This window comes from Gossypium raimondii, chromosome 11 (assembly GCF_025698545.1).
Source record: "Gossypium raimondii isolate GPD5lz chromosome 11, ASM2569854v1, whole genome shotgun sequence".
NCBI classification, from domain to species: domain Eukaryota; kingdom Viridiplantae; phylum Streptophyta; class Magnoliopsida; order Malvales; family Malvaceae; genus Gossypium; species Gossypium raimondii.
Window position 1 is genome coordinate 56,876,154 of NC_068575.1, and position 24,553 is coordinate 56,900,706.

At 36.3% G+C, this 24,553-nt stretch overlaps 4 protein-coding genes and 1 long non-coding RNA gene across 8 annotated transcripts in view; 3 read left to right on the plus strand and 2 right to left on the minus strand.

Moving 5' to 3' along the window:
• The window catches only part of LOC128034696 (uncharacterized), a 51,020-nt gene that overhangs the window by 23,361 nt on the left and 3,106 nt on the right, over positions 1–24,553 (plus strand). The window lies entirely within an intron of this gene.
• On the plus strand, positions 7,906–10,532 carry LOC105802561 (squamosa promoter-binding-like protein 7). Of its 2 annotated transcripts, none has more exons than XM_052623488.1 (3): positions 7,906–8,969; positions 9,358–9,431; positions 9,872–10,532. In XM_052623488.1, exons 1-3 carry the CDS (start codon positions 8,272–8,274, stop codon positions 10,315–10,317), a joined length of 1,218 nt encoding a protein of 405 aa, XP_052479448.1. In that variant the 5' UTR covers positions 7,906–8,271; the 3' UTR covers positions 10,318–10,532. The 2 variants fall into 2 exon arrangements, with proteins under 2 accessions (XP_052479448.1, XP_012489722.1); XM_012634268.2 differs by having other exon boundaries at positions 7,910–8,969; positions 9,313–9,431.
• LOC105802564 (uncharacterized) lies at positions 10,626–14,077 on the minus strand. The gene is made up of 6 exons (XM_012634271.2): positions 14,000–14,077; positions 13,781–13,855; positions 12,736–12,842; positions 12,265–12,532; positions 11,802–11,946; positions 10,626–11,165 (listed from the first exon to the last, which is right to left on the minus strand). Coding segments are annotated over exons 3-6 (498 nt in total). The 5' UTR covers positions 12,820–12,842; positions 13,781–13,855; positions 14,000–14,077; the 3' UTR covers positions 10,626–11,164.
• Positions 14,255–17,620, plus strand: LOC105802562 (3-hydroxyisobutyryl-CoA hydrolase-like protein 1, mitochondrial). 2 transcript variants are annotated; one of them, XM_012634269.2, is made up of 14 exons: positions 14,259–14,496; positions 14,587–14,667; positions 14,777–14,845; positions 14,945–15,008; positions 15,137–15,216; positions 15,370–15,453; positions 15,647–15,731; positions 15,887–15,972; positions 16,072–16,193; positions 16,340–16,400; positions 16,796–16,894; positions 16,978–17,079; positions 17,163–17,204; positions 17,299–17,620. In XM_012634269.2, exons 1-14 carry the CDS (start codon positions 14,383–14,385, stop codon positions 17,416–17,418), a joined length of 1,209 nt encoding a protein of 402 aa, XP_012489723.1. In that variant the 5' UTR covers positions 14,259–14,382; the 3' UTR covers positions 17,419–17,620. The 2 variants fall into 2 exon arrangements, with proteins under 2 accessions (XP_012489724.1, XP_012489723.1); XM_012634270.2 differs by lacking the exons at positions 17,163–17,204; positions 17,299–17,620 and having other exon boundaries at positions 14,255–14,496; positions 16,970–17,079.
• On the minus strand, positions 17,439–23,409 carry LOC105802560 (elongation factor G-2, mitochondrial). Of its 2 annotated transcripts, none has more exons than XM_012634265.2 (20): positions 22,865–23,409; positions 22,557–22,778; positions 22,346–22,467; positions 22,099–22,249; positions 21,600–21,671; positions 21,315–21,410; positions 21,120–21,208; positions 20,963–21,029; positions 20,303–20,341; positions 20,140–20,200; positions 19,801–19,910; positions 19,628–19,702; positions 19,464–19,532; positions 19,247–19,368; positions 18,896–19,021; positions 18,652–18,772; positions 18,433–18,533; positions 18,279–18,339; positions 17,858–17,911; positions 17,439–17,755 (listed from the first exon to the last, which is right to left on the minus strand). In XM_012634265.2, exons 1-20 carry the CDS (start codon positions 23,264–23,266, stop codon positions 17,654–17,656), a joined length of 2,262 nt encoding a protein of 753 aa, XP_012489719.1. In that variant the 5' UTR covers positions 23,267–23,409; the 3' UTR covers positions 17,439–17,653. The 2 variants fall into 2 exon arrangements, with proteins under 2 accessions (XP_012489719.1, XP_052479447.1); XM_052623487.1 differs by having other exon boundaries at positions 22,557–22,683; positions 22,865–23,011.

A 24,553-nucleotide genomic window follows, 5' to 3' on the forward strand; every position in this document is an offset into this window, starting at 1 on the left:
CAAGTTCACGGGGTGCCCATTGGATATTATTCGGAGAATTTGGCTATGCAATTAGGAAATTTTATTGGAAATTTTCAAGATTATGATGGCTCTAGTTTGGGGAAAGAAAATATGAATTTTATGCGTATTAGGGTTCAAGTTGATATTCGACGTCCGCTAAAAAAGAAAGAACAAGTTAATTTTCGCAACAAATGCTCATATGTTAGATTTCAATATGAAAGACTTACTCTTTTTTGCTTCTACTGTGGCCGTTTAGGCCACAATGATTCCTTTTGTGAAGCTAAAATGGAGGCTGGGGCTGATGTTAATGAACTGGGATGGGTTTGTCCATGCGAGCACAGTCCAGAAGAGCCCAAGCAGTGAATAATGTCTGGTTAAGGGAGGAAGGAGGTTCTGAAGGGGGAACGAATAAAAGGGGCGCATTTAGGGGAAACAGAGATTGGGGATGTGTCAAAAAATTCCAGGGAATTGTTGATCCTATTCTAGGTTTTAATTTGGAAGGTAACAGGCTCTCCTTACAATCAGAAAGGAAAAGAGCTCCATTTGCTGATAATCAAACAGCCATGGAACATGATTTGGAGAATGAGTTGATTATTGGGGAGGAGGGGAAAAAAGAGTGAGGGAGGATACCGAAGAAAGGAGTGTTATGGAAGGGAGAATCAGGAGGGTACCTGACAGCAATCTTTCGTTATCGGTGGCTGCCAAGAGGCAAGCCGGCCGGCCGCAATAAAAATCTTAAGTTAGAATGTTCGAGGTTTGGGGAATCCTCGGACAGTTCGTCGGCTTCGGTATTCTTTGAAGCTTCAAAATCCCCAGGTGACTTTTTTGATAGAGACTAAAATAAACAAGAAAATGATGGAAAAAATACGAGGAAGTTGTGGTTTTCAGTGTGGAATTGATGTAGAGTCGATTGGGTCTAGATGAGGACTCTGTTTAGCTTGGCAAAAGAATGTTAATATTGTGCTTCAAAGCTTTTCAAATCGTCATATTGATGTGATTGTTGACGAAGGGGATGAGGGAAAGTGGAGACTCACAGGGTTCTATGGTTCTCCTTATTCAGGTGAAAGAGAAGAATCTTGGAATTTGTTGCGACAACTTAGTACTCAGGGTGATTTTCCATGGATGGTTTGTGGGGATTTTAATGAAATCTTATACAGTTTTGAGAAGAAAGGTGGAATACCTAGAGAAGAAAGAAGGATGAAAGCTTTTCGAAAGGCTTTAGATGATTGTAATCTGATAGACTTGGGTTATTCAGGCAAGCGGTTCACGTGGGAGAGGGGTAATTTGCCAGAAACAAACATTCAAGAAAGACTTGACAGAGAAGTGGCAACAGAGCAATGGCATTCTTTATTCCCTAATACTCTTATTCAACACCTCCCATATTCATTTTCTGATCATTGTCCACTTCTTATTGATATGAACTTCAGAGTTAAAAGGGCGACAGAAAAGAATTTCAAATTCGAAGCTTGGTGGGTTTCAGAGGAGACATTCTTCAACGAAATCAAACGCATTTGGGAAAATTCCACAGGAGATTTTTTATACAGGCTGGAAAACTTAAAAAGAGGATTTGAGAGGTGGGGAGCTTTGGTCCAGCAAAGGAAGAAGATGAATAAAGAGGCTTTAACTTCTATACTGGAAGTTTTACTTGAATCAGAGAGAAGTGATGAGAACCTGGCAGAGATTATTGATACAAAACTCCACCTGAACTTTGAGATTGACAAGGATGAAAGATATTGGGAGCAAAGGGCCCGAATTAACTGGCTGAAATATGGAGATAGAAATACAGCTTTCTTTCACAAACAAGCATCTCAAAGAAGGAAGCATAATAGGATCCAAAGGTTGCAATTTGAAGATGGAAGGGAGACAGAGGATTGCAGGGAGATGGAGGTCATTGCTAGTTCATATTTTTTAAAGTTATTTTCAGCAGGAGGGCAAAATTACTACGTGAAAATTTTATCAGGCATTGATAGATGTATTTCTGAGGAAGATAACAGTAAACTGAAGGCAAGGTACACGAAGGAAGAGATACGAGAAGCTCTTTCAAGAATAGGACCGACGAAGGCTCCAGGAGATGATGGTTTTCCAGCCTTATTTTATCAAAAATGCTGGCCAATTATTGGTGATGACGTCTCCAATTTTTTCCTCCAAAGATTAAATGAAGGTATGGATTTACGTTCAATTAACAAAACAAACATTGTGCTCATCCCAAAAATCCAGAATCCCTCAAGCATTACTCAGTTTAGACCTATTAGCTTATGTAATGTGATCTATAAACTGATTGCTAAAGTCATTGCAAATAGACTTCGGGGAGTAATTCATAAATGTATTGATTTAGCACAGAGTGCTTTTGTTCCAGGAAGGTTGATTTCTGATAATGTGCTACTTGTTTATGAAATTCTTCACACCTTAAAGCTCAAGAGGTTGGGAAAAAAAGGATTCATGGCTGTTAAATTGGACATGAGTAAGGCTTACGATAGAGTTGAATGGGGTTTTTTGGAAGGGGTGATGAAAAAAATGGGCTTTGATCCAGGATGGGTTGAGTTAGTATTGAAATGTGTCTCTTCGGTCTCGTATTCTGTAATTTGCAATGGCAATACTGGACGACCGTTTCTTCCATCTAGAGGTCTCAGACAAGAGGATCCTCTAAGCCCGTTTTTATTTCTTTTTTGTGGGGAGGGAATCTCAAGTTTAATGAGGCTTGCAGAAAGAGATAATGTTCTTAAAGGTGTTAAAGCAAGTAGAAGCGGGCCAACTATAACTCACTTATTGTTTGCAGATGACTGCATTTTATTTGCAGAAGCTACTGAAAGGGGTGCGCGTTTATTGAAACAGATTCTGAAGGATTATGAAGTAAGTTCTGGGCAATGTGTGAATTTTGATAAATCGACGGTTTTCTTCAGTACAAACACAAAAGATAGAGATAGAGAGGTTGTTTCACAGATCCTTGGGGTCAGAAGAGCAAATGAATTGGAAAGGTATTTAGGGCTTCCTAGTATGGTGGGAAAAAAAGTGAGATCGTCTTTTCAAACTCTGAAGGATAGGCTAAAGTAAAAAATCGATAGTTGGAGTATCAAGTTTCTCTCTCAAGGTGCAAAAGAAGTGTTTATAAAAGCAGTTCTCCAAGCTATCCCAAATTACTCGATGGCTTGTTTTTTACTTCATAGGACTCTTTGTACAGATCTGGATCAAATTATAGCCAATTTCTGGTGGCAAAAGAGACAAAATAAAAAAAGTATCCATTGGTGTGCTTGGAAGAATATTTGTTTACTTAAAGAAGATGGAGGTCTCGGTTTTCGTAATTTTACACAGTTCAATATTGCGTTATTAGCGAAGCAGGGGTGGCGTCTTATTAATTATCCGGATTCATTATTGGCCCGTGTTTTGAAAGTAAAATATTTCCCTAATTCTGATTTCTACGAAGCTCGGTTAGGGAATTTACCTTCATTTACCTGGAAGAGCATTTGGGCTGCGAGAAGACTCCTTGAAAGAGGACGTGGATGGAGGGTAGGGAGAGGTGACCAAATTTCCATTTGGACCGATTTGTGGATACCAGGGAATGAAGCAGACAGAATACCGATTCAAGATGGAAATGATAATATTAAATTAGTCTCTGATTTAATTGATTCAAATAGTAGGAGTTGGAAAATAGAGTTGATTAGAAATACCTTCCAACCGGTCATAGCGGAAAAAATTTTGAAGATTCCATTGGCGGAGACAGTACAAGAGGACTTTCAAGTATAGAGAGGAGAACCGACAGGGGAGTTCTCCGTAAGGAGTGCTTATAAACTATTACAGGAAACTAACCTTGATCCTAATGGATTAATGGTACATACCGAGGAAAAAAATTTCTATACTAAACTATGGAAATTACATATTCCTTCAAAAATTCAAATGACAGTATGTAGGATCTCTTGGAACTTTATCCCAACTTTTATCAACCTCAAAATCAAAAGGGTTGTTAAGAATTCCCAATGTCTCAGATGTGGATGTGATGAAGAGGATAGCTGCTATATCTTCCAAAAATGCCCTACATCGATAGAAGTTTGGAATCAGTTGAATCTTTCATGGCTACTGAGTCAGAATAATGATAATATATGGGATTGGCTTACATGGGTCTTTACTAGAGGAACTGATAAACAACTTCAAGTCTTCTGTTGTAGCCTCTGGTTCATATGGTTCAGTAGAAACCAGCTCGTTTATGAAAGAAAGAACATGTCAGGATCAGAAATCGTAAGGAAGATCAGCGATTATATTACAGAACTTGCAGTTACAAAGGAAGGAAAAATTACCCCTTTGTCTCATGAGTTTTCTCAACAGGTATCCAGAAGAGGCAGGACCATTATTCATTTTGATGCGACCTTCCACGATCGAGATTTCGGATCGGCATCGGGATTAATAGCATGGAACGAGGAAGGGGACATACTTGCAACACAGGCAGTTACTCATTCAAACATTGCAAATCCATTTACAGCAGAGGCATATGCAGGATTACAGGCAATAAAACTAGGGATTAGACTGGGAGTCAACAAAATAGAAATTATGGGGGATTCGAGAACCATTATCAAGAAATGTCAAAGCAAAAATTTAGACAAATCGGTCATTGGAGAAATTATCAGAGATATTCAGATTCATAGCAACAATTTTCAGGAGATTGAGTTCAGTTTCATCCCAAAGGCGAAAAACATTTATGCACACACTATAGCAAAGGAGGCCCTGAGAAGTTATGAATGCTGTTACCTGGAGAAGGAAGTCCCTGTGATGGTTCGGAGAGCGGTGGGAAACTTCTGGCCAAAACCTCCAGATTGAAGGAAGTGAAGAGTTTTCTGGAAGGAAGAGTAGCAGAGAAAACGTTTTTATCTTTTATTGAAAGCCTGCTATTCATTATGGCTGGGCATCGGAAATGGAAAAAATAAATAAATGGTATCCAGCTATTCTTGATTTGACTGGATAGGATAGGATTAGGTGCATTTATTTTTTTATTCTTTTGATCGGGATGGATTAACCAGGCCCGTTTTATTTTATTTTTTTAGTCTGTTAGTTTTTTTTTCTTGTAATGGCCTTAGCCCAACTTTTAAGTCTTTTTTATTATGAAATAATTCCAGTCAAATTATTCAAAAAGAAGGATAAACCTTTTATCCGGTCTAAAAGGATTAATTAATTATACAAAACTAAAATTTGAAATAAATCAAAGTCTAAAAGTTTATTTACCTAAATAATGTGATAAATTAATTCTAGAAATAGATGCATCACAAAACTATTGGGGATGTATTTTAAAAGCTAAAACAACAAACAATGAAGAATTAGTATGTGGATATAGTTCGAAAAATTTAAACCAAATGAAATTAATTATATTATATATGAAAAAGAATTATTAGCAATAAAAAAAGGAATAAAAATTTTCTTATATATTTAGCACCAAATATTTATCATAAAAGCGATAATCAGCGATTAACCAATTCCTTACTAACAAAAGTATGGAAACTGTACCTAAAAGGATTAGATGGTATAATGAATTATATATGTACCTTTAATTTTGAAGTATTATATGTAAAAAGTTCTGATAATATTATTGCTGGTTATCTTAGCAGGCCTCATGGATAGAGGTAAAAAACCTCTACAAGTTGGTGAATGGACTACCGTTCACAAAAAGCCCAGTAAAGGGAAAGCAGTAACAAATTCCAAACAAAGAATTGTACATGCTCAAATACCATTCTATCCTAACCAGAGATACTATGTGCCTTATCTAATGGTAAAACAACCAGTTTGAACAAATATTTTATCATATCCAATGGTAAACCAACCAGTTGGAACTTCTTTTCTATTGACCCAAAAAAGGTGACTCAATCACAATGGTCCCAAGATCCAAATTCGGCATCTCAAGCCACTTATGCTGAAACTATCAAGGGAGCAGAGAATTTGTTGAAACAACAATAAATTCAAGATATAAAAGATCTTTCAAAAATAAAAGATTTTTATAATCCTGGTTTATCACCAGATTTATATAATTTTATTAATGAAATCTGGAAAAACCATGCTTCTGATCAAAGAGCAAATTTTAGAAGAGCTTTTATCAGATTTTCACAATTTTAGTTGAAAAAACAACTAAGGAAAATGAATCAAGATTTACTATTAAAATCAATCTTATACAGAGATTGGGATGAATTCCAAATGGAATTTATGGATATTAAGGAGATAAACAATCTTCTTGATATACTTCAATATTTTATTCATAAAGGAAAAACAATTCTATTATGAATAAGATATTTAGAATCATTTATATAACAAATCTAGACAGATTTTACACAGAGAAATATTTATAAAAATAAATGGAATTCTATTATGAATAAAATATTTATAAAAATAAACTTTTTCGAATATTTTCTACAATCTTATGGTTTTACTAATTTTATAGGAGAAAGTTTTCCAACTATAAAATATAGATTGGATCATGAACTATTTGATATAACAAGTATTGAATGAGGTTTTGTAAAAGAAATAGTTGTACAAAAATTTTCTTTTCATCTTTTAAAGGATTTTCCCGCCGTGGTAAAATCTAAATTACAAAACATCATAAACAATGATAACTTTTTCTACTATTTTCTTATTGAAATATGTAGCCTAATTGGTATAGCTGAAAAAGAAAAATTTTATCAGCCATATCAAATATGGATTATTCAAAGGATGATTGGAAGTCCCCGATTATTCGCAGTAAATGAAGTCAAAGAACACTTGACAAAAACCATTGACAAGTGTTATAATGATATGAATTATTATGAAACCCAAGCAGAGATTGATTTAATATCAACAGCTAAAGATCTTCTGCAGCAAAATATTTATCAACTATGGACTGATGGAAGAAGGATAGTGGCATATTATACTGGAAACATCCATGAAAACAGAGATGAAAAATCTTTGCGACTATTAAAAAAGATAGCCGACATAGAAATTGGAGATTATCCATCTCATATTCTGGAGCAAATCTGAATAACATGGGAGACTTGGAATTCACCAAGACTTTCATCAGATTCATTACATTTAGATGAAATTGAAGAAATGAATCTCAACAACTTCAAGAAGACTAAAAGTCAAAAAAGACAACCAAAAGTGAAAACCGTAATAAAACTTATGATGTGACAAAACTTATAAACAAATAAATAAGTTTGGCAACGTCGAAGTTATTATCAAATCCATGATGTGACAAGACAAAAAAAAGAAGTTCAGATGCAACCAACAAAGTTTGCAACGTGAATCTATTATCAAAACACTGATGATGTAAGCAGTGATGGAAGCAGCCATGATTGAAGCAGCCATTAACTCAAGCATGCAACGTGGAATCAACCATGATCATGCAATTAAAGAAGCAACAAGACAAATGAGACGTGGAAGCAACAATATCCATTCAAGACAAAATTTTTATCAGAAACACTGTTCAGGGTTTAAACAACAATTGTATAAAATTTTTGATTTCCTTTATACATAGATAGGAGAATTCAATTGTATAGCATCTTAAAAAAAAATTCTGATATTGAAAAATATATTCTAATCTTTAAAAACATATTTAGCTTACTTTTTCTTTTTAATAGCTTTCCTTTTGTAAATTAAAAAGTCTATAGTCTATTTTACCACCCTTCCCGGAAGGAAAGAACTATAAAAGTTTAGTATTGTAATAAGACAGGTTACACTTTTAACCAAAAAATTGAGGAAGGAAAGAACCATAAATGTTTGAAAAAATAATTTTAATGTATAATAAAAGGGATATAAAATATATAAACATAATAAAAAAATAAAAATCAGATTCCCTAAAAATTGAAATTAAAAAATCTGATACATTTTGGAGTCTCATCTCATCAGCCATTTGTCTCTCTCTATATCTCTATCTCATTTATTGCCTTTTCAGCAACTTCCGCTTCTGTGAATCTTGCAGCTTTCTCTTTCTTAACCTCCACCACTCATCTCCTTCCCCCGTTAGACTTAACACACCCAAATAATAACCAAGAACCTAACCCTTCATTTATTTTCTCTAATTATTCTCTATCCTTTTAAAGCTCCTCCCTCTTTTTTTCTTTTTTTAGAAAAGAAATTTCTTCTTTTGTGTGAAACAATCAGACTATGCTCCAGTCCTCTCTGCGTACGCAAAACCGGCGAAGGTAATCAAACCAAAAAAAAAGAAAAAAAGAAACGATAAACCTATCTACCCCTACCTCTTAAATATATAGTACATATATATATAGGACACTGGTAGCTTCAAGTGCAAGTGTAAGGGCAGAGATTATGGAAAATGGCGGGAGCATGTACTTGGGGAGCAAAGGGCAAACTGGTAATAACAGCATTAATCTCGCTTGGGACTTAGGGGAGCTTAATCCTACAAGTACGAGATTCGACTGGGGAGGCAACGATAATATCAACGCCTTCAATTTGTACGCCTCAACTACCTCTACTACTAGCAGCAGCAGGGCGGAGATGATTTCATCACCTTCCTCCACACTCCCGGTGGCCAACACTGCCGCCCCTGCACTCATGTTCCTTCCTCACCACGTCAATGCTACTCTTACCCATCACTTGAACCAGGAACACTCTCTTTATGCCGGCGATGGGTCTCATATGCACCCCGACCCCCATCTTGTTTGCTTGAAGCTTGGGAAGAGGCACTACTTCGAGGATTCTACATCCTTGACCGAGCGACACCTCGTCGGTGGGTTCTCAATTGGAAAGAAAGGTAATCCCTACTACAATAATAATATTGGGTGCGGCAGCGGCGGCGTAAGTGGTGGAGTTGAGCCTTCGTCACCTATAGCTGTCATGGGGAGTCCAGCGTCGACGGTACCACGGTGTCAAGTTGAAGGTTGTGACGTTGCACTGGTGAATGCTAAAGAGTATCACCGGAGGCATAAAGTTTGTGAGATGCACTCTAAGGCACCCAAGGTGGTGGTGCTAGGGATAGAGCAACGTTTTTGTCAACAGTGTAGCAGGTGACCCTTTTCTTCTTCCTTTGCTTTGTCTTTCTCCATCTTAGGGCTAAAAAGAATCTGCCATAACAGTTCTTGGAGCTTTTAAGTCGTAGTTCCCATTTTATCAAACCTACATTTTCTTTTTCATTCCTTTTTTAAACTAATTCAGTTATAGAAGATATGATTTATAATAATATCTTGAAGAATTAATTTAGATAAATTTAACGCATTAAAAGAGTAATTTACTTGCTATTTTTGAATGGAATTGTAAATTATGGGTGATGATAGGATAGAGAAATGAAAGTAGTAAGAAATGTATGGTAAATTATAAAGAGGTGATGGATAAATGGGGAAATGGGCATAGGTTTCATGTGGTGTCAGAATTTGACGACTCGAAGAGGAGTTGCAGAAGGAGATTGGCAGGCCACAATGAGCGTAGGAGAAAAGGCTCTCATGATTCTGCTTCCAGGAACTCTGCTCAAGGTACTTTTTTTTTGCTCTTTTTAGTCTGTTCTTTAATTTCTATGATTGTGCTGTTTATGGATAGTTTTGTTTTTTAAAGTCCATTGGGGATTTTTTTTTGTTAAAATTTTTTTTCTTAAAAAAAAAGAGAGAAATTCAGACTTCGGGTTGCTTCGTTGGGTTTGATTTCCTTTTAATCTGCGCAAGATTTCTATCACCTGAGCTGGTCACACAGTTGAATCCCTGTAGTTTGAATAAGGCTGGTCTGATGCTGAAATTGCATTTCACAAACTGGTTTACATTGTTTAGATATTCCCTTTGATCTCTTTACGTTGATGGTTTAATCAAAGCAAGCAAATTCTTGTTCGTTTTACACTAATTGAGTACTTGTGATCACGGTAGTGTAGAAGTTAATTATGAATTGGGAAATCTTGGAAGTGTAACGGTATGTCCTCAAACAGATGCTAAATTGAAGACTGGGAGATTTCCATACCACCTATCGTTGCCGAAAGGACGTGCTCTCTCTCTTCTGTCATCTAGGGCTGATTCATGGATCTCCCCATCCGATCTCTCATCGAGATCTAGTACTGCCTTGCAAGAGCTGATCGCTGAAAATCGTGCTGCTGTCCTGGCTCGGCAGCTGGTACTTGATCGAGGCTGGCAATTGAACCACCGTGGGATGGAAGACCTTGGCGTGTTCAGTTCTACAACGGCCGAGCAGCATTCCTTATTACCAGAGCCCCCTCAAGGTTGGGAAAAGTTTCAGGAAACTGGTGCTGAGTTAACATTAAATCTGATGCAAGCATCAAGCTCGGCATCGGGAATGTTTGTGAGGGGTAAATCTGAGGATGAGGAACAAGAGTGTTCGGAGTTGTGGAATTCCTTGCAGGGAACACACGTTGTTTGAATGGAAATTCCCATTATTTATTAGAGTTAGGCTTGTTGTAATAGTCAACAACTTGCTTGGTTTTCTTATCAGAGGATTGAAGTCTGATCGAGGACAATGCGCATCGCTTTGTAACATTTCACTTTTCTCTCACATTTATTGTCATTCAATCATGTAGGGATATGAATTTGTTCTGGAACAGTTAATTTCATAAATGCATTTGGAGGGATTTGCCAGTTTGCATTGACTCATTTGAAACGGTTGGTCGGTGTTGGGTTTTCATCTGTCACACTACGGACACAAAATAGGCCACGTCTTCCTACCAAAAGTTCATGACAATGAGAAGCTAATATATAAAATATATATTATTGTACTGAGAATAACAAGCCCGACAAGAGCAGCTCGGTATCATACAATGCCATATTCTTAGCCCCTCATCTCATCAGCTAACAACAATAATACAATTACATAAAAAAAAAAAATCTAACGCTGGTCCCAGATAAACATTTTAAAATAAACAGGAATGATGAACCATTTGTTAAGGTGAATCTATTAATGCTTTCAAATAGAAAGTCAATTTAGTAAGGTGAAAGGGTCCTTACAATATGGTCTAGCACCAGGTGTTTATCCTCGAGTTAGATTCAAAGATGATGTTCATATTTGATAAAACCAATGTCCACAATGCCATCAACAAAATCAGCAGTGATTGGTAAATTTCGTCCACGCTCCTTTTTCTACAGACATTTCTGCTCAAAGACGATCCAAACCAACTTCATTGCCATCCCCTCTGAAAAGTGCAATGTTCACATCGATAGAAGTACTTTCCTATTTGTTTGATTGCTTCCTCACATCAGGCATATCTAACAAATCTGCAAAAAATGAACAGGCTCAATCAATAGCCTGATTATTATTTGCTACACCCTTTTCAACTTGCACAACAACAGTGGTAGTTGTAAATAGCATAAATAATCCAATGAAAAGACCAGTATGCAAGGCGAGTGGGAGGACTGGAAGGGGTCAAAGAACCATGTGAAAACATGTCTATTGCATTACAATGTGAAAAAAGCAACCTCACACCACTCAACAAAAGGATAAAAAAGCACATGTAGAATTCAGCTTTTGTGATGAATGCACTAGTGAAGTAGCATATTTGTGTACAATAAATCACTACAATGTGAAATAAACCATGACGCTAAGAAATGCATCATGTAGCCTGCTTCGTAAGTCACTGAAACAAGAATAAAGAGTAGAATACGGTTTTCATTTCCGCAGAGTGAAAAAGCAAAAGAAGAATGAAATTTTGTGTGCCAATTTACTAGCTTCTTCATCATACAAATCCATCCTTCATGATATCCATGGCAACCAGCTGTCTAAGTATTTTCCATAAAAAGAATGAAGACATAATCGGAAAAACCTATGACTAAAGCTGCTGCACGGAATAGGAGAAATATGGTTTGTTACTACAAAAGATAGAGATAGACCGATATCTACTCAATTCTACTTACCATGGTTTATCTTTTAACGCTACTAAGGATCTAAGCACACCAGGACTGATCTTGTCAGCGAGGACACCTTTTTCTGATATAAAAAAGGATTTCTCCTTAACATAGCTTTGAAGTTTCTGAGCTTCATGGTCCAGCCGTGCTTGATCTGAATAACAGCAAGGACAAGGATTAATAATACATGCACATTGCACATGAATCATGAAGAGAACTATGGAAAAAATCTAGTGACTGTTAACTAGAACTCTAAAATCATGTTCAAAGCCCCCGATTCTTACAATAATGTTACTGAAAACAATAACAACAACTAGAATTGATTGAGGTGATGTCAAGCAATAAAACCCAATCTATTCAACTACACAACAAAGCTCTATTCAGAATTTCTTAGTGAACAGTAACACTAGCATAATCTTCTAAACAAAGTAAACAACCAAGTCTTCGAAATAAATTAACTTGTACAACAAACCTGTCTCCAAAATACTGTGAGCAGCATGAAATGGTATCTTGGCAAAAACATCAGTTCCTGGGAACATCATCCATGTCTGCTCATTTGAGTCATGATTGCCACAAGTAGCACAAACCTCTTTTACCAAAGGTCTTGATGCAGGGTTCCCAATATTCTTCATCATCGACTCAAAGGGAGATGGGACACTAGTTTTTGTTGTCCGAGCCCTCTTCCTCAGTGCAGTAAGTGCTTCCCTGTTCCCATTTCTCACTTTATCATTTTCAACCAGCTGCATTTCCAATTAATATAACTTTTAACACATCCAGTTACTTAAAAAATTAAAATTCGTATCATACAAATGGTAATTTCTTTTAACTTTTTAATGAAGGAATCAAATAAGTTTTAAACAGTTACCTAGATATATAATTTTATTGGCCTGGTGAACTTATCTGTTCTAGGAACTTAAAAGTCTGACTATAAACTAAGGCTTACCTGGTGCCTGGCTAATAGTAAATGTTCAGCTTCAGTTTCAAGCTCAATCAAGCTTTGCTGGAGTTGCTTCATATTCTCATCCATTTCTTAATCCCCTGAAAACAACCCTGAAATTGAACAACATTCAAGTAAAACTGAAAAGAATCTTGCTCAAATTGGTTCAACGAAAAGTAAAGATTTTTTTTCCCTTTCTCAATGAAGGAAAATAGCAAGAGGCAATGAGAAGAAACAACAACTTTAGATATTTAAGGCAAAACAAAGCATTAAGATTAAGACGCAAAATCCGAGGAACCAAAAGGATCCAGCTTAGATTGAATACTCTCGGGTTTGGTAATTACATTAGATTTTTTCGTAAAAAGAGTGATAAAACATAAATACGTGAACAGTAATAGATTAAAGCAAGAAAAATAAAAAACAACTTACTCTAATCCAATAACCGAAAATTCAAAATTACTTACTTTAATCTAATAAAAATCAAAATAGCATGCCAATTTGACAAGTTTTGACGCAAAATCTAAGTTTTCTCAAATTAGTGAGATTGGTAGCATATTTAGAACTACAAAAACCAAAACAAATAAAAGTTCAGATTTCATACAGTCTATGATAGAAGGGAAAGAGGTGGAAAGAAAATTTAATTTCTTTCCACTACTTTCTTCGTTTGTTAAGAGGAAAGGAAAACGAGTGGATTCACACTTTTCCTTTCCCCCCAAATCAAGGATCCCACAGAGAAGGAACCGGCCCTTCTCAGGAAAACAGCCTCCAACAATTTTTCTAGATTGCTTTTAATCAACCCATGGCCTTTAGACGAGAGAAAACAAAATAAACATGCCGGCATGCAATAAGATAATGATGAATAAGTAGCTTTATGCCATAAGCAATACAATTAGATTGTCCCTGAACTGTAATTCCCTGACAGAGATTTCCCAATTTAAACTGATAGCAATCACAATCAAAGAATAAATTTTTTAAAAAAATGAACAAAAGATTAAAAAGAGTAAAAACTAGAGGTTATGAAAGTTGAAAATTTGTTTAACCCAAAAATTACCTCGACAAGGGCAGCTCTTTTTCGCTGCTTACAAAAGCAAACTCCACAGGGGTCTTAGCTTTATCGCAAAACCTTCTGCAATTTTTCCAGGTAATATATGAGTTGTTTTATAAGAAATAGAGTCTCAGAAGATTATGAAAGTACTTTAGTTTGTTCTATAATCCATTCAGAGGAAAAGAGAAAAATATGAGGAGAAAAAAGAGGGAAAAAAGCGTTTACCATCAAGATTTGCGAAAAAAAAAGCCGACTTCTTAACCTAAGTTCTGAGCGGTACGACACCTTGAATTCAATCCAAGTAATTCATCATCCAATTATTAAGAAAAAAAAAAGAACGAAAAAGAAAAACCCCTAAAACCCAGTTCTATGGGCCTTAAAGCTCTGGGACCGTTATAGGAAGTCCAGTCTAAAACCCAGTTTGGAAAAGATCTATCCTTTGTTAGGCTGGCAGAGTGGTACTAAAGCCGCCAAACAAGCCCCTTGGAACGCCATTTTCATTTTCTTTTTTCTGATGGGCTAATAATACTACGACACGGCATTTCTTTTGGCTTCCTCTTCTCCGCAGTTGCTCAATTTTGAGCTAAAGCTTAGAGGGCAAATCCGAAATGCAGAGCTTAAAGCGTTTGGTAACAAGTCGTCATCGTGACAGTCTAATCCGGTTGAAGAGAAACCTATCCTCGCTTCCAATCAATTCTTCTGCTGGTGATCTTCAAAATCAAGTCTGATCACTTTCTCTCTTGAAACCTTGAGTTAGATCAATTTAGGCATCAATGGGGTATATACTTACGTGTTTATATGTAAAACTTTAGGTGCTGGTTGAAGGTAAAGCGAGTTCTCGAGTAGCGATTCTCAACAGACCTTCGTCTCTCAATGCTCTCAATACAAATATAGTAAAGTTCCTCTTTACATTTGAATCCCTGTTACGTTATCTAGGGGTTTGCTTTATATCTTCTTTGGATTAGATTAACAATTTGCGGAGGAAATTACTTCCCATTGCAGGGCGCTAGGTTGCATGAATTGTACGCATCTTGGGAAGATGATCCCAATATTGGATTTGTGGTCATGAAGGTAATTTCAATTTTTTAAAATACTAATTGTTATTATAATAGTTCAGTAAAATGTTTAGAGACAACTGACAATTTGAATTTTTTTTTTGGATAATTAAAGGGCAGTGGAAGGGCATTTTGTGCAGGTGGAGATATTGTTGCTCTTTATCATTTGATAAATGAAGGTAAAACCTAGATGAATAAAATGTATGCTGAATAGATTGTAGTGTACTGAAAGTTTTTCTTGTTAGACATTATTTATTGTATGGTTGATTTTTCATGGTTATTTACCGTTTAAATTCTCTTAGTGCAGGGAAGATAGAAAAGTGTAAGGGCTTTTTTAGGACGTTGTATAGCTTTATATACCATCTTGGTACATATTTGAAGCCTCATGTGAGTGTTTACCTTCTGTTCCTTGAATGCTGATAATCATTACTTGTTGGTGATTTATTCTTTTCGAAGCTTTATTGAAACGATAAGTTGTTACGGAGTACTGACAAATTGATGATAGAGATATGCATATATAAAGTAATGATTCGATTCTAGGTGTCTATTTTAAATGGCATTACTATGGGTGGTGGAGCTGGAATTTCGATACCTGGGACATTTCGGCTTGCGACTGATAGAACCGTATGTTGCAGTGATTTGTTTTGGTTATTCTTTCTTTCCGCTATTCATTCGACGGTCCTTAGTTTACTGCAGGCTATATATTTGTTACCTTGTAATCATCTTGTTTAAAGGACTCTTATTGTTCACTTTCTCCATTCATAATATTAAAATTGCCGTTTGGAAATTCAAGTAACTTAGACACATGGTTTTCCAGGTTTTTGCTACCCCTGAAACTCAAATTGGCTTCCATCCTGATGCCGGAGCATCCTTTCATCTCTCTCGTCTACCTGGTCACTTAGGTAGGCCTTTACAATATGTTTTCTTTATGCCTGTTCCACTTGCTTTTCTTTACTGGCTTCTTGGACCTGTAATGTATATGTTCAATCATGGATTTACTGTATTTCACTATAAAACTAGAACAATCATCTTTCCACTTAAACAAATGTGTTTCCAGGAGAGTACTTGGGTCTGACAGGAGCAAAACTCAGTGGGGCTGAAATGGTTTCTTGCGGGCTTGCGACACACTACTCAAACACTGATGTTAGTACCGATAGGCTTTTGACTTGGGTGCTTCTTTTTCCTTACAATTTATTCATCTTCCCTGGTTATATAAGATTGGTGCACTTGTTACAATAACAGAAGCTTCCACTGATTGAAGAAGAGCTTGGAAATTTGGTTACCGATGATCCTTCTGTCATTGAGTCTTGTTTGGAGAAATATAGTGATGCAGTCTATCCTGAAAAGATCAGTGCGCTGCACAGGTTAGTTTTCTCATATAGGAGACCATATTTCTGTTACTGGCTCTAACTGCTAATCCAGTGCTTTCTCCTTTTTTTCTTTCTTTCTTTATTATAATATATGATTCATTATTTTGAATTTCGTCCCATTAAGCATGTTACATATATAGGATTGAAGTGCTCAATAAATGTTTCGGCCATGACACAGTTGGGGAAATTATCGATGCTGTGGTAAGCACTTTCTTTCCTTCTGTTTATCTTTTTCAGACCATGTAAGTTAGAAAGCTGAAGTTGTTTCATGAAAGCATTTAGAAAAAGCAAAGGCAAGAAGGCATTGGTTTAATGCAACAATATAAAGGAATACTATATCTTTACATAGCTACACCACCCGTTGAGTGCACTAAAATGTGTGCTAAAATGGGCCCATTACTAATATAAAATGCGTGTTAAAATCAATCTGTTTGCGAGTAAGAAGATTTCAGCCACAACAAAATTTGCAGGATATAATCATTTCCCACATCTAGTTCCTTTTTAATATATTGGAAAATTGATGTAACATAATATATTTATCAAAACTAAAGCTGCAGTGAACTTTCTTGAATAATTTACTGGTAGTTTTTTTTCAGGAAAGTGAGGCATCTGCAACAAATGATGCATGGTGCAATTCCACATTAAAGAAACTTAAAGAAGCTTCACCATTGAGCTTGAAGGTGTCTTTGAGATCGGTGAGCTTCTTTAACTGCCATCCCCCTTCCTCCCCTTTGAATGGAAATCAGGCATTGTTCATGGTGCCCTTATAGTGATTCAGGTACGAGAAGGCAGATTTCAAACCTTTGACCAGTGCTTGGTTCGTGAGTATCGGATGTCCCTTCAAGGGATATCTAAGCGAATCTCTAATGACTTCTGCGAGGTACAAAACTATTTAGATTTTGCACTTTCCAGTAAATGAATAAAATTTCATGGACTTAAATCAGTTATTTTCTTTCATTTCAGGGTGTCAGAGCACGAGTGGTGCACAAAGACTCTGCTCCAAAGGTGTCACCCTTTTTACATTTCGAACGCCTAATGATTTTCTGGATTCTGCTGCCAAACTCGTATTTATTTTTATTTTAAATCTTTGGATATGCAGTGGGAACCTCCAAGCTTAGAAAAAGTGTCGGACGATATGGTGGATCAGTACTTTGCACCCCTCAGTGAATCTGAGCCAAATCTGGAGCTCCCCACAAAACAGAGAGAAGCATTTAACTAGTTGCTATGGTTAGCCATAAGTTGGAAATATACATGGAATCTTATTCTGCTAAGAAAAGATACATTCATCTATGATGGTCGAGAAACGGCAGTTTGCACATTATTGTGCTTTCAAAATTTTTGCGACTTAAAAGATGATGAAACATATGGCTGCAATAAATAGAGCAAGAATTAATAAAAACAAATTATACAACTTGTACCCAGTTCTTCAATCTTCAAGCAGTCTTGCTCGTTATTTATTCAGCTTTATCGGCCTTGTGAGTGCTCACTAATTGCATTTGCACGTCCTGAGAAACCGGTGAATGCTCCTTGTATTCCATTGTGAATTCACCTTTTCCCTGTATACATGATATTACATTTTACATATGATAAAAACAAATCCACACCTCAGAAGGATCAAGCCAATTTCTATGAAAAGATTCTGTGCCTCACACACTCACCTGTGTCATTGATCGAAGCATTGTTGAGTACCCAAACATATTGTTCAACGGGACCTAGAAAGACAAGAGAAATGATATTCAGCTCTTTGGAGAAAGGGGGTTTAATTTTTAAGTGCTACTTGTGATGGCAAATCAGGACTCTACATGCAGGACACAGACATCGACATATGCACAAGTATAACATCACATTCCCACGATACAAAATGATTAACGATTTTCTTTGAGCACTATGGCACGAATCCTAAAATATCTGAAAACCAGAATATCAACATGGGTATTTCAATAAAGATGAACCTGAGTTAACAAGGGAATTCATGAAAGACCGTGGACAAATTCCAAGTGCAAATTCCAGAGTTCGTAAGAAATTTGCTTGGATATGCAGCTAAGCTGAACCTTTCAAAAGAAAACAAGTTTCACTTACATTGACAGTAATTATAGAATCATCTCCATCTTGGTCATTTCCAACAATAACACCTTTCCTCCTACAAATAGTTGAGGATGCAGCAAATCAGATTGAATATCAAAGAATTGCCAAGTCCAAAAAACATCAAGTATAAAACAAAGGATAGACTCACTTATTGATATCACCCGCTACTGTACCCTGAAATTCTGTTGGTACTTTCAACTCAACCAACATTATAGGTTCCAGTATCACAGGCCTTGCAGCACTATAACACTGTTTCACAAGTCAAAATAAGAAAATCCACAAAAGGCTGCCAAAAAGAACAAAAGGGAAAGCAAAAGATATGAACTAATCATTTCATAGAATATCATCCTAAGAACATTAGACATACCTGTCTGAATGCATATATAGCAGCTAACTTAAACGCAAGCTCACTAGAATCTACTGCATGAGATGCACCATCAGTCAAAACAATCCTTATATTTTCAACTGGATGTCCAATTAATGAACCCCTGTACAAAAGAATATGGAAGCAGTACATCAATTTATACTCACAACAATACTAAGTGCACAAGTAATCATTCTGTATTGATGAGTGAGTTTCAAGAATAAGGGAGTAAAGTAAATATACTCACGAATTTGCAGCTTCTTTGAAACCCTTCTCAATTGCAGGAATAAAGTTTGATGGTACAGCTTGTCCAACAATCATGTTCTCAAATTCAATCTTTATTGGAGACCCTGGTGGAATTGGTTCAACATACCTATCAATACAAGAAACCAACATATCCATATCAGTGGACAAGTAATAATCTTCCAAAACCAAATCTGATAATGTAAAACAACTAGTCCAGAACAGAATCAGGGAGGAAGAGCGGTTTCAGACAAGTGATTCAGGCGTCAAGGAACTGCATCTAATTTAAATACAAGATAGATATTATTATGATGTTAATAGAAATACAAGCCAAAGACAGATCATTGCTACTTACCCACATACTCGACCATATTGACCCTGTCCTCCAGACTGTTTCTTGTGTAAATAATCAAATTCAGCACGTTGAGTTATAGTCTCCCTGAAATTCACACGAGGCTTTCCAACAGTTGCATCAACCTGTTTTCAGGAAGTATAAATTATTTAAAACATGAATTTCAATCATAATAATCTTAGAAACTCTTATGTCATATGCTAAACAAATGGGTCAAGACCTTGTATTCTCTCCGGATCCTTTCCACATATATGTCGAGATGAAGCTCTCCCATTCCAGAGATGATTGTCTATGTAAATAAATAATAACAATAACACTGTAAGTCAGTTAATGCAAAATAGAGTTGTGAATGGTATCAGAGTCATCCAAAATAAATTTTCCAACCTGCCCGCTTTCAGCATCCAACCCTACATGAAATGTAGGATCCTCTCTCTGGAAACGGTTCAATGCCTTTGAAAACTAATTCAGAGAAACACAAGATTCATCAGTAGTTAACATCATATGCTATGATGGAGTGCACCAACATATGCATTTATATGAGTCCAAAAAGCACTCACTTGGCCTCCTGAATCTTTTGAAACCGGCTGAACAGCTAATGACATCACTGGTTCAGGGACACTCATAGAGGTCATGGTGTATTTGACAGATCCATTTGTAAATGTATCACCTGGAAACACAATGCCATATGTTATGGTAATTCTTTGAAAGCCTTTCCTGGGTTTTTTTTTAAAGCAAAAAAAGAAGTGGGAAAACATGGCTTTGTCTACTCAACCAACATTTTTTGGCATTTTTATTGCTCCTGTTGTGTAGTCAAGCTCCTTGAATAAATAAATATATAACATCAAAGAATAAAAGCTTTTATTTGTGTATAGAAATATGCTAAGTGAGAATAGGACCTGAAGCGCAGTCTACTCCAAAAACTGCAACTATTTGCCCAGCATGTGCCTCTTGAATGTCCTGAGTATTATGAACCGCAAACAGAACAATATTAAATCAACCAATTGACTAAAACAGAACAGTTCAGATAACAACTAAGACTGATATCAAGTAAAATCTAACCTCCATTTCATCAGAATGCATCCGAACCAAACGAGGTACCTGGGACAAAATAGTAAACATTTAGCATGTAGACTGAGCTCCAAAATCCAGGTTAGCACAGCAAGGAAAAGAGAAACAAATTGCATTGAAAAATAAGGAAAAGTAATTTCATATCATGAAAGTGGATCACATCAACCACAATACCAATAACAGCACATGTTCTGACCTAACAGGACCACAATTTAAGAGCATTATATTAGCAAAGAGGGCCAATTTTTCTCAATTTTGATGAATAGCCACCTTGCTTGTCTGGGTGAAACTAACATGCATAATTGCATGTATGGCAAGTATATGGCATATATAACGGATAACTACTTTTCAAAATTTTAACCAATACTGTTTCTGCCATTAATCACAAAAACTATCTAAAGTCATATTTTAGTTTTAGATATCTGGTATTTCTATAAGTCCATCTTACTCTTCGTAGCTCAAGACCAAATCACACTTGCAAAAAACAAGAAACAAAGAAAAGACCTCCCATACAACACTTGGATGTGCAGGTTCTCACAGGCAAAATGGAACAATGTTGTGTTGCCTAACAAGATCACGTAGGAGGGAAATTAACAAAAAAGGGGATTAAAAAATTGGCCCAAGAGAACATGAAGCAATAAGCTAACTAACCTTAATCTTCTTGCCTGTGTTTATGTTCACTATAAAATCACCCTTTCGAATCACACCCTCGTAGACTCTTCATCAGTTCAAATACTGTTAGCATAATAGAAGCGCTAAATACTAATATAATGCAAAAAATCAATAGAAAATGATGCAGTAGAATTACCTTAGATATGTTAGCTGACCAAACCGGCCTTCCTCCAACTTAAAAGCTAATGCCACAAGTGGTCCATCCGGGGTTCCGGGCAACATAACCTACAAGAGAATTCTAAGGATTACATGAAAAGAAAGAAGTAAATGTTTCACATCAGAGTTGGTAAAAGCCCTTTTATTCATTGGAGTTGCACTATCAATTTTATACCTTCACTTCATTCTTTGTTTGATCAAGAGCATAGTTACTGACTTCAATTGGACATGGCAAGTAACTAAGAACACCATCCAAAAGTGGTTGTACACCCTGAGCAAAAGAGAAAGCATCTGAGAAATGGCATCTCATAACCCGGAAAATTAGTGAAACGAAGTACATAATGCTTATCCCTTCCAAACAATATGAGAAAGGGTATCCAATTGGGTGTGGTGCCTTGTTGCACAAGTTGGTTGATTGTGAATTTAACAGAAACCAAAGAGCAGAATTGATCATAAGTACCTTGTTTTTGAACGCACTACCCATGAATACAGGTACAAATTTTCGAGCTATGGTTGCCCTACGAACTGCTTCCTGCTCCAAATTTTAGGATTCATAGGAAGTTCATAAAGAGGACAAGTAAAAAGGAAAACAGCAGCATTTAGAATTAAAGTTCCTTGGTTTACACTAGGGTAATATTTAAGCTAATTTCACATTTTTTTAACATTCAAGGTCTGAAAAAGAACAATCGGTCTAAAGTACATAGACAGAAAGATGAAGAACCATTCAACATGCAGGATCATTCAAAATTCGATCAGAGGCCATCACATCCACTATTAATTTTTAGAAACAAGTATCAACTTTGATGATTTGATGCATGTAAAGTAACAAAGAAGGCAACCATACTATTTTCTCTGCCATTTTTTAAGTTCAAAACTGATACTGGATGGCAATATCAACTCAGGTACACTCTGTCATTGGAAACTAAATTAGTAAATAAAGGATCATTCCTCAAACAGACCTCAAGATCAACAGATGAAATAGGCTCATCATTTAGAAAAGCTTCAGCTAGTTTATCATCTACTTCAGACACCATTTCTATCAGTTCACGTCTCTCTTCTGCAACTATCGCGTCCATATCTGCTGGTATTTCTTCCGCAACAACTTTTTCTCTGAAATAGTTAGAATATGATTGAAGAAAGTCAAAGAAATGAAACAGGCTCTACACTCAAAGAAAAATTAAGTGAACCATAAATATTAAAACAAACCCGCTGGATCCATGGAAATAATAAGCTTTTAGTTGCACAAGGTCGATAAGACCCTGAAAGTTTTCTTCAAGGCCAATTGGGACTTGCACAGCTGCACTATGATGTCGAAGCTTAGACCTCGCCTGACAACAGACAAAAAAGTTATAAGTGTACCACCGTTAAAGATGTGAAGTTCAGCTCGGTTACATGAATATACATCCAAAATATATACCTGGTTGAGAACTTTCCATGGATCAGCTCCCATTCTATCAAGCTTGTTAATAAAGGCGAGTCTCGGAACTTCATATCTTCTCATTTGTCGATCAACAGTAATTGACTGACTTTGTACACCACCAACACTACACAAAACTAAAATGGCACCGTCAAGAACACGCAGCGCCCTCTCCACTTCAATCGTAAAATCAACATGACCAGGCGTATCGATAATATTAATCTAAAACAGTAGATAAAATTTATGCACAGCTTTCAAAAAAAAAAAAGAAACTGTCAAATTAGATCAAATTAAAACCACTTACGAACCTGGTAATCCTTCCAGGTGCAATACGTGGCAGCAGATTGGATAGTAATCCCTTTCTCTCTCTCTAAATCCATGGAATCCATCTTTGCTCCGACGCCATCTTTGCCACGAACCTCGTGGATCTCGTGAATCCGGCCCGTATAATAAAGAATCCGCTCCGTTAGAGTGGTCTTGCCAGAGTCGATGTGAGCAGAAATTCCGATGTTTCGGAGTCGTTCCATGGACTCTTTCCACCATGGTTCTTTGGCATCCTTGGCTCGCGCGACGTTGCCAGCTGAGAATTGACGGACCTCAAAATTCCCTAGTAGAAGGGCGGCGGTCGGCGAGGGGTAAAACCTCCTCGTTTTGCTGGAGAAGAAGGTATAGAGAAGGCGCGGGACTGCGGATCTTGGGAATCGCGCCATTGTAACGGAATGCAGCGGTGGATTCCCTAGTGCGGGTAAAACCCTGAACCCAAGAAAAGGGGGTTTGACTTTTGACTTGTCTTGGAATTTTTTTGAATATGGGGTGGGTTAGGACCCGGAAGAAATCGGATTTATTTTCTCTAACGCCGTAACGCGACTGGTAATTTGTATCCAAATATAAGGTTTTTTGGTGAAAGCATCCAAATATAAGCTTATTTATATATGTGTTGGGTTTTTAAAAAAAAAGTATATATGAGTTTTTAGAAAAAATTAATCGAATTTCCTCAATGCACATTAAAGGAGCACGTGAGGTTGAAAAATATATTATTTTCATGCATACGCTTTTAGAGGCTGAAAAATGCAAAAGCTAGGTCACGAGAAAGCTGTTTAGAGATTATAAAACATGGCAAAAGGTTGGGATCAGCGGCCTTACAATGTAAATTTTTTTATTTAAATATTTAAAAATTTAAAATAATAAAAATAAAATTACATTTTAATTCTCTAAAAATATAAAAATTTAATTTAATATAAAGATAATATTATATTTTTGATTTCGCCCTTTGATTAGGATGATTGAACAAATACATTTAAAATTAATTTTCTTTTTACCTTTTCAATTCTCACATTTTATCCTTTCACTTTTCCGCTTAAGCACATCATTAATTCTCTTATATTATCCTAATTCCTCTTTTCCGCTCAAGCACATCATCAATGTAAAATAATTTCACGGTGATTTTAATAAATCATCTAAATAGAAGTGTTTGCTTATTCTTTTATTTTTCCTTGTTAATATTTCCTGTTGTACAAACTATAAATAACAATCAATATCGTAGATGAATTATACCATCCCTGACAGCTTCCCCGACTTTACTCAATCCTTTCCATAACTGCAATGCATTGTTTATGCGCAAAGTTTGTGGTACGAAGAACTTGCACCCAAAGCTGACTGTATATTGTCGAATAATGTTGAAACTTATCTTCATCAAGAAAGCATCATTTTGATTGCTCAAATTCTTAAATCCCAGTCCACCACTTTTAATTGGTTTGCACACTTCTTCCCATTTAATTTGACTAATCTTCCGTGCTCTCCCACACAAAATTGCGGATTATTTTCTCCATTTCCAAGCAAATACCTTTTGGAACAACGGTTGATTGTATCACATAAATAGGTATGGTTGACAGTACCGCTTTAGCAAGTGTAATTAGTCCAGCCAAAGACAAAGCACTCGCCTTCTAGCCGGCTAACTTCTGTCTCATACTGTTGATAAGATACTGGAAAGTAGCCTT